Here is a 15,767-nt window from a genome sequence, read left to right on the forward strand (position 1 = left end):
AAGGTCAGAACCAAGCCTGAGGTTATACTACTTTCTCAGCTGGTTGGCCCAGCCTACAAAATTGGTTCAGATGAGGACTGCGGGGCCTTTTGCATCCTGGGGGCTGAAGTTCATTTCAGGGAAGCTGTGGGGAGCCCTGCTCTGTGCACAAGCAAAGCCGAAAGCAAAAGGGGTGGGGCTAAATGACACAAAAATACCAGCACCTGTAGCTTAAAGCTCCTACTGCCAGTGACTGAGCTTTTCAGTCCTTTAGAATGAGGAAACAGGTACAAGCCACTGAACAGCTGGTGGCTGGAAGAAAGGGTGTGTGGCCGTCTGAGGGGCTCCAGAGTCCTGGACTGAGACTGCAGAGGACTGGATGCAGCTCCTGGGCCTGATGTTTCCTGCCTCAGTTCATTCCCTCACTTCCGTGCAGGAAAGTTTGCTGCTGTCTCTACAAGGCAGAGAAAGCCTCATCTGCCCAAGGCTCTTTGTGGCTTGTGTGAGGAATGAGCTGTTGGGTGTGCCAGAGCTTTTGCACGCTCCGCACAGAGCAAACCCAGATGTGCCAGTGAGGAGTTGCCATGGGCTCTGCCACCAGTGTACCTGCATGACTCCTTGCATTCATGTTTGACATTTCATGAACACACTTTAAGAGGTCTTCACTGATGACGTAACAACTCGCAGTGCAAAGATGCCTTCAAAACAAAGCTGACCTTCTCCAGCTGTTTTGGCCTCCAACTCACGTAAGCCGCATCCAGCATAGCCAGCAGTCAAGGGTTATGATAGCTGCAGCCCAAAACATTCTGGGGGCACCAGGTTGACTACTCAGAGGACCCCTGAAATACATCATCTGCCTGTGGCCAGTGCAAAATGACCGAGAAAACTCCTCTCCACGTGACAGTGAGCTTGACATGAGTGCAGCATCCTGCACACAGACGCATGGCTGGCATCAAAGGCTGGCATGGCTGAAGACCTGCAGAGGCCCATGCTTCAGCCGGGGGCCCACAGTCGACAGGCAGCCCCCTGGCTCTGCTGCCCCCTTCACTGCTTCCACTTGCTCATGTAGCCACTGCCTGATCCAGAGGGGATGGACCTGGGAGCCGCAGCTGCAAAGAGGATGCTGGGCAGGTGCTGCCCCCGGCTCACTCCCCATCTTTCTGCTGCATCAGTGATCAGCAGCAGCCATGATGGTGGGGTGGGGGGAAGAGAACTTGCTGAAGGAGTCAGAAATGGGGAGCAGAAAACGGGGGGGGGGGGAACTAAACAGGCTTTCAGTGTGGCCAGGACGGGCCTCTCCCTAAGATAAATGCTGCAGTTCAACACCCTGTGCCCCTGGGGGAAGTTGCTGTGCATGGTTCTGCCACTCCTAGCACTGCCCTCCCACTCAATCCCGTGGCATCTCCACCAGGCCCCCACTGTGCCTCCCTGGACCAAAACGGTGATGCTTTTTCGGAGTGCAGCCTGAACTTATTTTCGTAAGCCATGCTAGAAATTTGCTGTCATGTTTTAATAAGGAATTCTCCCAAAGAAAACGCAGTGAACAATGCATCTACATTTGGAAAAAGCCAAAGAAGGAAGGCTTAGAACTCATCTCCACGGGCAGCAGAATCATAGGGTAATCTATATTCCTGAATCGCACCACTTTCAGTCCATATTTTTGAATGCTTCCTTACAAAATAAAGGGCTCTAGACTAACCCCTTTCTGTGTGCAGGGATGTTTTCACGGTGGAAGGTGCTGAAATATATGATCCCCTGCTGCTAAGGCTGACGTGGTACTTGATAGGAAAAGCGGCACCTTATTGTGGTGGAGCCTGGTTGCCAGGTCCCCTCCCGGTTCAGCGGAATCTGTAGCTTGGTTGTCCCGCTACACAATTACCCATTTACAGCAATAAAATAAATCGAGAAACCTACACACACAGTAAAAAGAAAGCTAATTACAGATAATTGTTCCAGGGCCATTAACAAACTCCACCCTGCCATTAGCAGCCATGCTGCCAAACACCTACTGCATAAGTGTTCTGTGACTTTGCTGAGTCGAATAATCCCAGCAGGCAGCGCCCAAGAGGGTCATTCTGCAAGCTCAAAGGCTGCTAGTGAGGTTCTGTGGAGCCTTTCCCCCCGAAAAGGCGGTTGCCCATGGTGCTTTGCACACAGTCGTGCAAGCATAATGCCGACCGGTTGCACTACTGCAGCCTCTGCCGGAGGCTTCTCTTGTGCACGCCTCCGGGTCTAGCTTCCACCAATGCAGCGTCATTTGCGTGTGATGCAGCTGGACGCTGCCTGGCATGCACCTGAGCATTTGGGATGAAAAAGGAACTAGCTGGAATGAAAAAGGAAAAAAATAAAATAAATAAAATCAAGCAACTTGGTATTGAACTGTAAGGCGGCCTTCCATGGGCCAAGCAGAAGAGGGTAGTAATACTCCTGCTACAGTTAGTGGCAATACTCCAGCTATTCTAGACGATGAAACAGGCACTTTGTTTTAATAGACCACCATCCCATATTGTGAAAAGCAGTGCTCCATTGTGAAAAACTCGATCTGAACAATTCAGCTACACGGAAGGTACCAGGGTGACTATGTGAAGCTGTGGCCATCGTAAGTCAGCTGACCATGGTAGTGGCCAGAGTGCTGGATGTCGACCAGAGAAACCTGAGTTCAAATTTCTGTTCAGAGCTCACTGGGTGCTCAGGGGCCAGTCACTCTCTCTTGGTTTAACCTACCTCACAGGATTGTTGTGAGGATGGACAGAGACTCTTTGCTGCCCTGATCTCATTGCGATAAATCAGGTCTATTGCACCAGCTTCAACACGATTGTACACTCGCAATCAAGCTTGCTTCAAGGAAAAAACAGTGCTTGCCCCGTGGCCAGCATGTGTCAAGTACAGGTGATCCACAGCCTTCACAAAAGATCTCCCACCTGTATGCCAGGATTTTCCGCTGCACTCGTATCCAGACGTTGTGCTCCAGAGGACGATCCCACCAGTCGCTGGTTGCTACTGAAGTAAGGAGGAGGGCAATCCTAGAAGATGTAGAGGATTCCTTTTTTTAATTACAAGCTGAAATTTCTGCTTTGGATTTCCAGATCTGGAGCAAGTTTGTAAAGTGCCATATTGTAAAGAACAGAAGTATCTGTAAAAAATGCGGAAACTACTGTACCCTTTCCACAGAGGCAGTTCTAAATGCTGCACAAATACATTTATGGGATAAGAAACCACTCAGAATATTGCAGTAACACATTCGGGACCCTCACTAAAACATCCAGTGTCAGGTGCTGGATGAACATCATGCATAGAAATGTAGTAATTCATTCTCACGCATTTCCCCCCACAGGGGAACTCCATAGTACAAAAATGAAAACCACATGGAGCTGCTGCTTTAAAAAAAGCAGCTCACATCCCTCCACCCATTGTACCCTTTTGTCCAGGGCCGGGTGACCTTTCTTCTGCTGAGAACTGCATTCCCTCATGGGCAATTTGTGGCCCGCCATGGGCGGGGCAAAGGCCACCCCTTATCTCTCTTATTTTTATACTGTCCAATAGTCAACTCTCTCGGGGCAGTTCACAGCAATTCACAAAATACAATTTTGTCTTTCTGTCACCCTATTTTCCTTCTCTCCCATCCTTCCCACCCACAGGGTTGTCAAGGAAGCACCAGGTCACTCTTGCAAGATGTCTGGACTGATGGCTTGCCGGTTAAATGTCGAATTTACCCTGAACGCTGCATAAAATGAGACTGGGGAACACCCGACACCCAGCCTTTCCCTAGGCCAATTCACCTCCCGTTCTCATGTCAGCAGGCTGAGTGCGCTGCCACCACCAGTGCTATGGAGGCCGAGTGAGGAATTGCGCAATACAGTGGCGTCAGATCATGAGATTAATTAAACTGTCCACTAATGTTACCGAAGAGGAATCTCTGGCACAGGACTGCACCTTTCCATGGCAACCCCAGACTGCACCTCCATCCTCACATCTCTTTCAGCTGGATGGTGCTGGAGGGGTGTTTCAAGGATTTGCAGGGGGTGCATCCAAGAACTCCCCTCCTTCTTTCCATGCTGCTTGAACTGTAGAATGTGGAGACAGTCCTCCCAGCCTGAGCCCCTTTGGTCAAACCCAGAAATGCACGCAAAGAGAAGGTGCCTGCAAGCGTGGGGGTTTTCCACTGGGATCAGAACATTTATTAGAGATCTGAAACCCTGGATTGGGTGTCAGATAGTTCTTGGCCCTGAAGCTCATGGTGGCCATGGGTCAGTCACAGTCTCTTAGTTTTACAGGAGTTGCTATTAGAACAGGAATTGCTGGGCCAGGGAGCAGAGATCTGCGTACACCGCTTTGAACTCCTTGAAGGAAATTGTGGGATATCAGTGTAATAAAAGCAGTAAGCACACAGACACGTAAACATACCTCTCAAACAAATATTTTGCACCTTGATAAAGATCCCTGCGCAATGAATGTGTGTCAAAGTTTGTCTCTCTCAAGGTACTGACTCAGGCCTGCTCTTGCTGCATAAACAAGGTAACTGTGCCCCCTCCTAGATCAGGAGGGTAAGTACACAGGGAGCCAGGATCCCAAGTGTCTTACAACTGGGTGTGCAGGCCACCATCTTTTGCCTGTTCGTGTGATGCAGCATCAACTGCGAAGTGTTCTGCAAGCAGGTCAACAACATGGAGCTATTTCTGCCCCCCCACCCCGCCCGAATCACTCACCGGGCACCATTCGCTGAAGCCATTCACTTTTCATCAAGCCAGTCTCCCCACAAATGGATGTTGTGGACTACAGTTCCCATCAGCCCCAGTCAGCATGCCCAGCTATTCATCATACTGAGAATTGTAGTCCAAAGCAAATGAAGTGCAGATGTGACTTACTGCCAAACACCCTCCACCCCTGCCTTATGCTAGAGCTGGTCTCCAGTCTTTCAAGCCAGGGCAGGCATATTTCAGTCTTGTGGGATCTGCTTTATTTTGCACTAGATTCATTTTTCTCCAAACCATTTCTTGGGTGCTTCCAGATGGAAGGCTCCTAGTATTACCACTCCAAAAGTTCTGTGTGGCAATTCCATGAGATTTTCTGCAATGACATGGGTGAAAACATAGGTGGGTTACTAGTGGAAACAACCTCACTTGGATGCCCCGACAAATTCCACAAATGAGGTTGGGGGATGGCAGAGTAAAAATCTCACCTGGGAGCATTAACCTCATTCAGAAATGGGGGAGGGTTGGCTGTTGAGGCTTTTGTTAAGTAACTAGGAGTCTGAAACCCTTGCTGATCACCTGTTCTCCCAGGTGCCTACCAGCAGGTCCTGTAGCACAGAAAAGGACACCCAACGTTATTAAGGAACGGACACAACTCCCCTCCAAGGGGAGTGCTTAAGGCATTTTAGGTTAGGGAAAAAGCGAGTGACATGAGATCACAAAATTATGCATGGCTTGAGTACAAGAACCCAGGATAAGCCAATGAAGCTGAATGGTAGAAGATACCATTCAGAGAATGGGCAGAGAAAAGGAAGTACTTTTCACACTGCACATCATTAAACTGAAATATTCACTACCTCCAGATGCAGAGATGGCCACCAACTTGGATGGTGTTAAAAGAGGATTAGTCAAATTCCTGGAGGAGGAGGCTATCTACCCATGACTACTGGACGTGATGGCGGTATGCCATCTCCAGAATCCGAGGCCATATGCCTCTCTATAGCCTTTCCCAGCAAATACAAGCAGGGGAGTGCTCTTGTACTCATGTTCTGGTTGACGGTCTGTCTGTGGGAACAGAAGGCTGAACTAGGGAGGCCTTTAATCTCAGCTAGCACAGCTGTTCTTATGTTCCGTCTGTTCCTCTGCTAAGGTGTGTAATCCAACACTTCCCATCTTGGAATATGACTAGTTACATGTGTGAGCCAACCTGGTGCTTCATATATTTGAAGGACAGCTGCACACAGTGCTAGTAAATTTCTCTTTAACAGACTACCCTGTTATCTGCTTATGTAATTACCCCTGTAGATGGCAGCAGTTAAATGCTTATCACCATATTCCATGCTGTGGTGGGATCTTATCCTAGGAATTATGATGGCATTGGCAGCAGTGATCAAGGCAGCAAGACTAGAGATAACACTGAATCATCTCCAGAAATTCCCCACATTGTTCCTTCTGTGTCTGATCTCTGCGGCCTGTTTGCTCTGGTGAGGAGTGTTTTGGCTTGAACACAACAGAAATTCTTCAGTGACAGTGGCCAGCCCTCCTGTTCTAGCAAGGGTGCTAAAACTCAGCCCCTGCTCCCAACCCTGATTCCCATGGCCTTTAAATTCAGTGAGTCACTGCTATGTAAATATCCTATGATATGTGCACAAGCACAAAGGGATCCATCACAAGGGACAGCCAGGATGAAGGGGGAGAGCAAATGGTAGAGTGAGCAGGACAGAATGGAGTCACAGCATACCATCATATTGGTTATATATCACAGAAATACTGGCCTTGTAAGAAAAAGATAAGCGAATTCTAACATCAAGAGCAGAATTCAAATCGGCACAGACCTGCCTACCGGCAGGTCAGATCTTCCTCCGGCAAAATTACCCTCTTTGAGTCAAGAGATGGGAAAGTGAGGACACGGTGATGATCCATGTCTGGCAGAGTTACTAGCCAGAGTGGACTGTGAGCTGAAATGCCCACCAGTGATCAAATCCTTGGCTTTATTTCTCACCCTCCTTTTCCCGAACTCAAGAAGCTAGGTGTACCTTTGCCTTGAGATAAGCCTCCATAGGCGCTACAGTCTGATCTTGAGACACCAGACCTTTGCAATCATCCCATTAATCCCCTTTGGAACAAAAGCATCAAATCCAGATTTCTGTTGTCTGAAAGCTAAATCTGGGATTTGAAAGGTGAGCCACAAGCAAATTGTCTCCATCTGGTTTGCAAACCTACCTGACACCTGGGTATTGATTCACATGGCCCCGAGTTTGGGCAGGCTGATCCACACGGAGTATGGATGTGGCAATTGCTTCATCACCAGCCACAGTCCCATGTTTTCAATGCACTTAGCACCACCCAACCTACTTTCAGAGACCGTTCCAGCCATGCAGTGAATGTGAAAACAAACTGGGTTCTGTGCATTGTTATTCAATGCTAGCTTAAGTCCATTTGTTTCAACAGATCTGCTAGCTCAAGGCAAGGGTGGGGAACCTCTTTCCGCCAGAAGGCCAAGCTCACTTCTGAGGAAGCCCTTAGGGGTCACATGCCAGCGATGATTTGGATGGGGCTGGGCAAAAGGAATGGGGCCAAAATACCAAAAATAAATGCCAGTATAATTTAGCATAAAGCTCTTCCTGCTAATAACTGAGCCTTAGAAGATGCATTTGAACTGTTAAGCCGAGAAAGTATGAGTGGTTGGGGGCAAAGGCGTAGCACCAGGGAAAGGTGGCGTGGCTGCCTGGGAAGCCGCAGAGGAACCTTAAGGTTGAACACTGCTGGCCTAAACGCCTGCCAAGAGTTTCCTTTCACTGGCTTGGGCAATAGCTGACAACAGGTTACAACTGCATATTAAGCACACACGTGCTCCCCCTGAAATCACTGGGCTTATTGGACATCTCACTGCATGGCTGGAGGCTGGAGGCATTGCCATAAGTGCTTGAGTGGCTACTGTACCAGAGTGCCCGGGGCTCTCTCTCTCCTCCAGTGACATGCTGCCACGAGCTCAGGGTCATGCGACTTGGCTTCAGTTTCTCAGGAGATGAAAACAATGCACTTGGAAAGCTCTCAGGCTGGGGTAATGTTGGACCGGAAGCTTGCATTTACTCCTGCAAAAAAATCCAGGAGTGACTGGAGGCACCCTCCCACCAAGCAAGTCATCTTGACATGACCTGCACTGACTGTCCATAAATGGTTCAGAAATTGGCCATAATGACTGGGCTAATTCTGGACTGTGTGCACAAAGTGCAGAAGTCCTCCTTCATCTGTGCCCAAGGCTGTCTGACAAAAACGAAGGCAGTCTTTCACCCTAGACTGGGGGTAAACATGATGCAAAAAGCTTCTTGGGAAAAGGTTGTCCTGAAGAAACCAGCATTGCAGATTCACAAAACTCTTGGCTGAACAGGTATCACCCACTTCAAAGCACTTCTCAGGTGGTTGCTCCACAGTAATTAGATGATTCATGACATCTCAATTAGCAAATTCACTAAGTCCCTCTAAAGCTGCACATTTCCATAAAACGTTTCCACTTGTTAAAAGATAAAAGAAGAAATTTGGCTCTTCTGAGTGTAGATGAGGAATCTTTAGAAAGATGGCAGTAAACTCCTAGCAGCTGCAGGAGAATGGGGTGGAGACCAAGTTTAGACACAGAAGGCCTTTCTAGGCTCCATCAAATGGAAGCCATCGAAAGACAGGACCGTCACAATGAGTAAGGGGCCACAGCCACAGGAAATAAAGGTGGGACAGATACTAATGCAATGACCTTCCAGCAATGAAGTCCTGCAATATTATTTGCCAGAGCTGCTCCCTTAAAATCTGCCTGATCATGCATTTCCAGGAAAGAAGATGAGACGACTTTACAACTTCTAAAAGCCAAACTATACATTATGGGACATACCTGGTTTTTGTCTTTCCTAAAAAGCAACTACAGGGGCTGGATCAGGATTGGAGCCTATGGGAAGGGAGTTGCTATAGATGCTGCTAATAGTAGCTTCCCTCCCACAGCAAATAGCAGTTTGGGGAATTGATTTTTGTTTGGACTGTAGCACAGGGTGGACAGGTTAAACCCTCCCTTCAGACATGCCACAGTCCCGATCCCACTATCCCTCCTCATGGCTGCTATTCAGCAGCCGCAGCAGCAGCACGACTGCGTTCAGTGGGGTTCGTACTCTGGCCTTTACTCACTCGTTGCTCACTCAAGGGAAGTGTGAAAGGGAGATGGGGAAGTCTCTCCACCATTATTGGTCCCTATTACATTTCTTGACTTGGGCAGAAAAGAGAAACACGTGTTTTAATTCGGAGCCAGTCCTTCCTGGACCAGGTAAAGGAGGCTTCCTCAAGCTGACACCCTCCGGAAGTGTCAGGCTAGAACGCATCACGTCTCCAGCCTGATCCTGCCGGCTGAGGATTATGAGCTCTATAGTCCAACACATCTGGAGGACAGCGAGTTGAGGAATGCAGTGGTGAAGGGAGTGGAACAAACAAAGAGCACGGGAGTCCCGTGCTGATTCTCTTCTCTATACTCTTTCACCTCTACCAGTTCCCTGACTCTTCTTTGCAACCTTTCTTGTGGCTCTCCTTGCCATTTGGCTTAGAAGCAAGAATCGGCTTCCTCAGCCATCCCCTTTCCCATAATTTGGAAGAGCAAGCAGAATCCCTGCAGCATAGTGAAATCTCTCTATTTCTCCTGGGGTTCTTTACTTCACCCCTAAAAAAAGGATCATGGCATGCAGTGAGAGGCCTGCTGACTAGGAAGAAAACCAGGCTGGCTTGTTCTTGTGCCTCTGATGAGAGCTTGGTCTATAGCAATCAGCAGGTGAAGTCCTCACCCCCGCTCTCATTTCCAGATCAAGCTGCTATTAAAAGCTCAAGAGCAGTAGCTGGTTAAAAAAGCAAGTTGGGAACCCTAGTGTGGGGGCAGGCGAAGATTGCCAGTGTGTTTTTCTGTCAAGGCATCTGTGCCTGCAACAGTTATCCAGGGCTCAGGAATTTACTGAACAAAGATTTCCCTATTGTTTCATCTCCACACTAGATTTTATTTTCTTTCTCGTGTGCGTGTGTGTAATTCTGCAGCCATTGTGCACATGGGAACTCTGCTAGAACGCAAGCCATAGAATGGAAAGGGGGTGATTGGAAGGGGGGGGGTTGTCACATGGTGTGGATGGATCATTCTCAAGCTCAGCCTTACTGATGAACTGTGGGCAACTTGGGATTTACACACGTTTTAAGTATGAATATATATAAACAATGGAGTCAGTTCCTTGTTATGGAAAACCTGGAAAAAGTCTCTGCAGGATTCATATCAGAGAATGGAGCTGTGAGGGCAGAGGAAACTCCCCTGTGGACAGTGATTCAACCATCATTCCAACTGGCTTCTGCATTGGGTATGGAACGGGCTTCCATGGGAGGTGGCTGAGGCCCCCTCGGTGAGGGCATTCAAGGATAGGCTGGACGTGCACATGGTGGGCATGTCGTGAGCAGAGCCGGCTGGAGCCGGGGGTCAGACGAGATGGCCCGGGAGGCCCCTTCTGAACTCGCTCTGATTCTACGTATGCGGAGTGGGAGAGGAGTGCCACATTTTTGCCTTAGGCAGCCAAATGTCTTGGCCAGCCCTGCTTCCGAAAACTGCCCAAGCCTGACTCTTCTGAATGTCCCACATGGCCAAGGGTGGTGGAGGGCATGCCAGAGAGTAGCCCGCTTTTATTTGAGCTGCTTCCCTTCCTCAGTTTCTTGACAGAGCATATCACTCATGAAAAGTGCTTGCATGTGTGTGAGGGAGGGGGAAAACAAGGGGAGAATGTTCTCTCTCCGGCTGTCCCCAATTGTGAGCTGTGGAAAGTATAATGCTGGTTGCCGGGAGACCAGCAGCCGAGAGTGGCATTGTCTGAGTTTGCCAGGGCCTTACAGTAGCATTCCCCACTGTGCTCCATCCCTGCAAGAAGGAAGAAAGAAAGAAAAAGGAAGGAGGCCTGGCCGTGCAAGAGAGAGCCAAAGAGTTAGGGAGGGGCATAGTTCTTTCTGGCACAGAGGGAGCCCGTCATTGCCCTGGCGACGTGAGTCACTCCAAGTGTTCCCTTATCGTGCTCTCACCCTTCAATAATGCGCCCCCTGACAGTACAATCCCTGCTCAAAAGCTGCCAACTGGGGACAGGCGCAGGTGAAAGGGCTTTGTTTGTAGACAGAGTGGGAAGCAGGCAGGGAGCTTCGGTGCCCCTTGGTGCCCAACACTGTAGCGCCGCAGGAGAGGCCTGCAAATAGTCCCCGAGCTGCTTTCCAGCCAAGGGAAAGCAAAACGAGGCTATTCTGTGCCAACAGCGAGATCAGGGCCATGCATAGGTAGCCCGCGGAGGGTGCACCACGTCTCCTTCAGTCCAATGCGCTCTTTATCCAGGACCAAGGGTGGGCAGGTGGGTGGATCAGCCTGATAATCAGCCCAATGGGCAAGATAAACTGGATAAACTGCAAGAAGAGGCAGACGAGATACTCACATATTGACTGGGGCTCTGGAAGAAGCGGCAAGAGCACAGAAATTGGCAGCACAGAGGGTCTCGGTGGTACAAAAGCAGCAGCAGCACCAAAATGGCCACGATGAACACAGAGGAAGAAACTGCTGGCAAAGAAGGGAACAGGGAGATACGGTTGAGGGCACTGCACAGCCTCAGACTGGCCTCGGGCGCCGGTACATTTCACAGCAACTGCCCCTGCCCGGTGCCCTCCAGATGTGGGGCACTACAGCTCCTCCGGTTGCCTGTTGCTTGGGATGGTGAGTGGTGGCTCAACGCAGATGGAAGGCACCACCTTGGGAAGGCCTGGGTCACCCCAGGAAATTAAAAGGAGGGGGGGGAGAGAAGGACAAGGGGGTGATCTTATGAGAGGCCGTAACCATGTTCTTTCCAAACTATGATAAGGGAACCTGCAAAGACCCCAGAGTCATTACTAGACCCTGTAAAAATTTGGGGTCCAGCCCCATCGAGTCCAGCCCCAACACAAATTTGCACAGAACTCAACATGCTAGTTTATCTCTGTACAGGTAAAGGTATGAATAATGACTAGCATTTATTTAAAGAGGGCACAGCCAGTTAATGTCTCTTTAAGATCATCTCAAACAAAGCATACAATTAGTCTGTACCTAGACTATCCCAGAGACAAAGGAAACTGAGTTTTCTAAGCTTACCTGCTATGCAGAGTGAACTTTGGTGGTGAATAGGAAGGGGGAGGAAAGAGGCAGAATTTCCCTTGCCTGTCGAAATTCCTCTCAAAATCCTCCCCAGCCCCAGTCCAGGCAATTAAGCTGAGAAGCAAAACTTCCACTGACACCAGTGGATATCCAGGGCTCAGTGGAACATATTTATGTATCTGGGAAAGAAATTTGGGGCTTGCACCCCAGGAAATCAAGTCCTGCAAGGCCCCTGATAGTCACAAGTGACTGATGACTCATTCCAGCCTTGAAAGCAACATCAAAACGGTCCCACAAAACTCTGCTAAGAGATGCTGTAAAGCAACAACTTACTAGCCACCATTCTAGTAGCCATTATTGCTCCAAACTTTCTTCCCTAGTCAGTATCCCAGTCTCTGACAGAAAAAGGGTTTATGTAAAAGGAGAGCTGATGTGGTGGTGAGACCTGGGACAGCCACATTCTAGTCCCCACTTGGCCATGAAGCTCCCTTGGTGACTCTGGGCCACTCTCAGCCCAACCTACCTCACAGGGTTGTTGTTGGAGTTTAAAACAGAGCTATGTAAGCCACCTTGGGTTCCTCACATAACTAAATCTAATGTAATAATAACCCTAATAAAATCTCAATTAAGAAAACCAACCAACCAACCAATTTAAATGCACAATGATTTAAATGCGTTTGAAAAAAATGCTCATTATAATGGCAAAAGCTGAAGTTTTTGGTTTAACATCTGGGAGCTTTACACTGTGTTCCAGCATTGATAGATATAGGGGGGAAAGCAAAGAAAGTCAATGAATTATTTTATTATCCCAACCTTCTAAGAAAAACTTGCTAAAAATTGTCCTCAGCTGATTAAACAGAAAAGCTTCTGCCTAGCAAAACGATAAGTTGTTCTTTTTTCAGGCCATCAATATGCCATACATGATTAACATGAAGGACTAAAATGAATATAACTAAAATGAAAAAGGATTAATAGGTGGGCTATTCAATATGTTTGTTAAAGTATTAAAAATGCAATTTTTTTTCCCCAGTCAGATTACCAGAGACCCAGAGGTGCTAGAGCCAAGTCCTTCCTAGTGAGTATGGCTCTTACTTCATAAGGACCACCAGGCTGGATCAGACTGAAGGCCTGCAGTGTCCTCAGAGCAGGCAAACAGCTGCCGGTGGGAACCCAGAAGCAAGATGTGAGTGCGAGAGCTCATGTGCCCCAGCAATGGGTATACAGAGGCAGACTGCCTCCGATACTGGAGGTAATATAAGGCCAACAGCCCTCGATAGTCTTTTCCCCACTTGCTGTAGCCTCCTCAGCACCTCTTTCTTAGCATATTGCACCTCTGCTCAATTGGACCTCTGGCTCTGCTTATAGCAAAATTGGGTATGTGGGCAGAGATAGCTGCTGCATTTTTTTGCATGGGTACCGTGTGGCCACTGTTATGCTTACGCAGACGAAAGTCCATCTTCTTCCTTTGCCCTACCACTCTGAATACCCACCATGGAACAAAGAAAAGCACAGCGCAACATTTCCCAATTATTATCTATGAGTGCAACAGACCTTAGCAGGAAAGGATGAGTGGGCAGGAAACTAACCACAGGTAGTGGATAGTAGTATATTCCTATTTATATAGGAGTCCTCCAGGTGCTTTGGAATGCACCTGCCAGGCAAAAGAGCTCTGAGGAGCCATTAAAGGTGCAGGGCATGGATAAGCAGGGTTCATTCCAGGGAGCCTTCAAGTCTTCTCTCACTTATGGCAAGCCTATGCATGAAAACCCTCCAAATGCCCTATCCATGATATCCCCGCTTAGCTGTTTGCAAGGAGGTTGTTGGACTGACTGATTCTGAGGTACCACCTATACAGCTAAGCTGCTGAGAAATTTTTACCCAACACTTTATATTCTGCAAATTTTGTAAACCAAAACATAATAAAAACTAATGCAGAGGTACTTTCTTTACCTCTGCCACTATGGCCCAGATCCAAACTGGATCCTTCTCCCCTTTCCAGCTCCCTTTAAACAAAGGAAAAGATGTCCAGAGATCCAATCACATCTAGTTTGCTTTCACTGACATACTGTCTGTGCTCATATGACTGGATATTTCACCAAAATGTGTATTTTTAAAATCCCTCCACATAAAAAGCCAGATGACGGGGGGAAAACACAGCCCTTTTACTAACACACACATTTTCTTTGCACCAAAAGTGTTTTTGAATGCTAACTGTGGAAGCCTAGCTTGATTGCCCAAGGTGGTACGGTGCACAGCCAGACTGTCCCTACCATTAGGCTGAGCGAAGTACAATAATAGCTTCAGACAGCTGATTCTGTGTGTCATGAAAGGGAAATACATTATTATTTAAAGTATTGTTATTGTTTTCCTGTCAGAAATGGGGAGAGGTTATTGTGGGACTTCCTGAAAAATTAAGTGAAAACGTCAGCAGGTAAACTGCTGTAGAAGAAACTGGACTCCGCTTCTGGTCTTGCCAGTCTCTGATTTCACTTCTTGCTTACTTCATAGAAGTCCTGCTAGCTTTAAGAGGAACTGAACAAATAGATTTGGGATTGTGAGTTTAATCTCTTTATTTCCAAATGACTCAGGTTTCTGCCTTCTATGAAAGCTAGGCAATATTATTTCCTAACCTCACAAGAGATTAAGATGATAATTGTAATCCAGGATGGGGTGGTTGTTGACGTGCAAAGTCTGATTTATTTAAACCATGGCTTGTTGCAATGTCTGAAACCAGAACTGTTGCTTATCCCTGGTTTACTAGAACTGCTATCTGCCCTGAAACACAGGTGCCCAGCAGGAGATGCCTGAAAATGAAACCTCCCTGAAGGCTGCCAAAATCAAGGGTAGGGAAGAGAAACTGACCAGAAATAGGAAACAAGACTGTGGTTTGCTCATCTGAAGGACAGATCATGGCTAAAGCTACAAACTATAGGTAACGTAAAATTATGGCTTAGCATTACGTACAAATGCAGCCCACAGTGTGAGGCTTTTGCCTGCATTATCAGGAGTTCAGAACCTATTGCTAAAGAATTTGATCTGTAAAATTGAAGGCTGTGTCCCAAGAACCCCTATCTCTTCAAAATGTATTCATTTTGTTGTTTTGTTAAAAAAGCATCTTAGTTCATGCATACAGCAGACTGATTTATCATTACCAACATCCGATGGAAAAATCTAATTAGCAGATGGGAAATTGCCCTCTTTCTACCAAGTGGAATCAGCAGAACTTAGTAGAAGTTCTGGGCTTCTATTTGTTTCAATCAACCTTTATGGCATTCCTTCTCTAGAGCTAATTACATGTAACAAAAAATGCTGAGGAGATTAAGGAGTGTATCCAATAGTGGCTTTACCTTAGCTAAAAACGCCTCCTCTATGCAGATTGGGGCACCTAATTTGCAGCAAGCTCCCTTACCTACCACAGCCTTCTGTGTGATCCTATTCTGTCTCAGAAGTGTGGCATGACCCTCAGGAGTTTTCCGTGGAATTGGGGTGGGTGGTGAGATGCTAAAGGAGAAGGAGAGGGTCAGCAGAAATTGGGTACCACGGTTTAAACAAGAGGAAGCACTTTCAGCTAAGACTAAACCACCATGGGATACAACTAATTTATTTCATAAATAAATTCAAGTAAACAAGTATAGATCCAGACACAGTGAAGAACTAACAAAATCAGTTTCAGCAGCACAGATAAATGCAAAGTTCTATATGTTAAGCAGGAAAAGCCAGATGCACAAATAAAGGATGGGATACATATAAATATAGGCTCTAGGAGTTTCAGCAGATCACAAGCTAAACGTAAGTCAGCAGTGTGATTCAGTAACTAAAATGGTTAATACAACTGTAACCTGCTTCAAAAGAAAAGTGTCCAGATCATGAGAAATAATGGTACCACTCTATTGTGCTTTGGGCAGTCCTCACCGGGAACATTGTGTGCTGTTCTA

The 15,767-nt window shown here is 47.4% G+C and overlaps 1 protein-coding gene across 3 annotated transcripts in view; it reads right to left on the reverse strand.

Moving 5' to 3' along the window:
* LOC123018159 overlaps window positions 1-15,767 on the reverse strand; it is a 28,153-nt gene that overhangs the window by 9,279 nt on the left and 3,107 nt on the right. For 2 of the 3 annotated variants that reach the window (XM_044420007.1, XM_044420005.1), the window contains exons 2-3: window positions 11,144-11,265; window positions 2,901-3,002 (exon numbers count right to left, since the gene is read on the reverse strand). In XM_044420007.1, coding sequence (XP_044275942.1) covers window positions 2,901-3,002; window positions 11,144-11,265 — 224 coding nt within the window. The remainder of the gene's footprint in view (window positions 1-2,900; window positions 3,003-11,143; window positions 11,266-15,767) is intronic. The other variant, XM_044420006.1, reaches the window with a different exon arrangement.

This window comes from Varanus komodoensis, unplaced genomic scaffold (genome assembly GCF_004798865.1).
Source record: "Varanus komodoensis strain SLA01 unplaced genomic scaffold, ASM479886v1 scaffold11, whole genome shotgun sequence".
Taxonomy (NCBI): domain Eukaryota; kingdom Metazoa; phylum Chordata; class Lepidosauria; order Squamata; family Varanidae; genus Varanus; species Varanus komodoensis.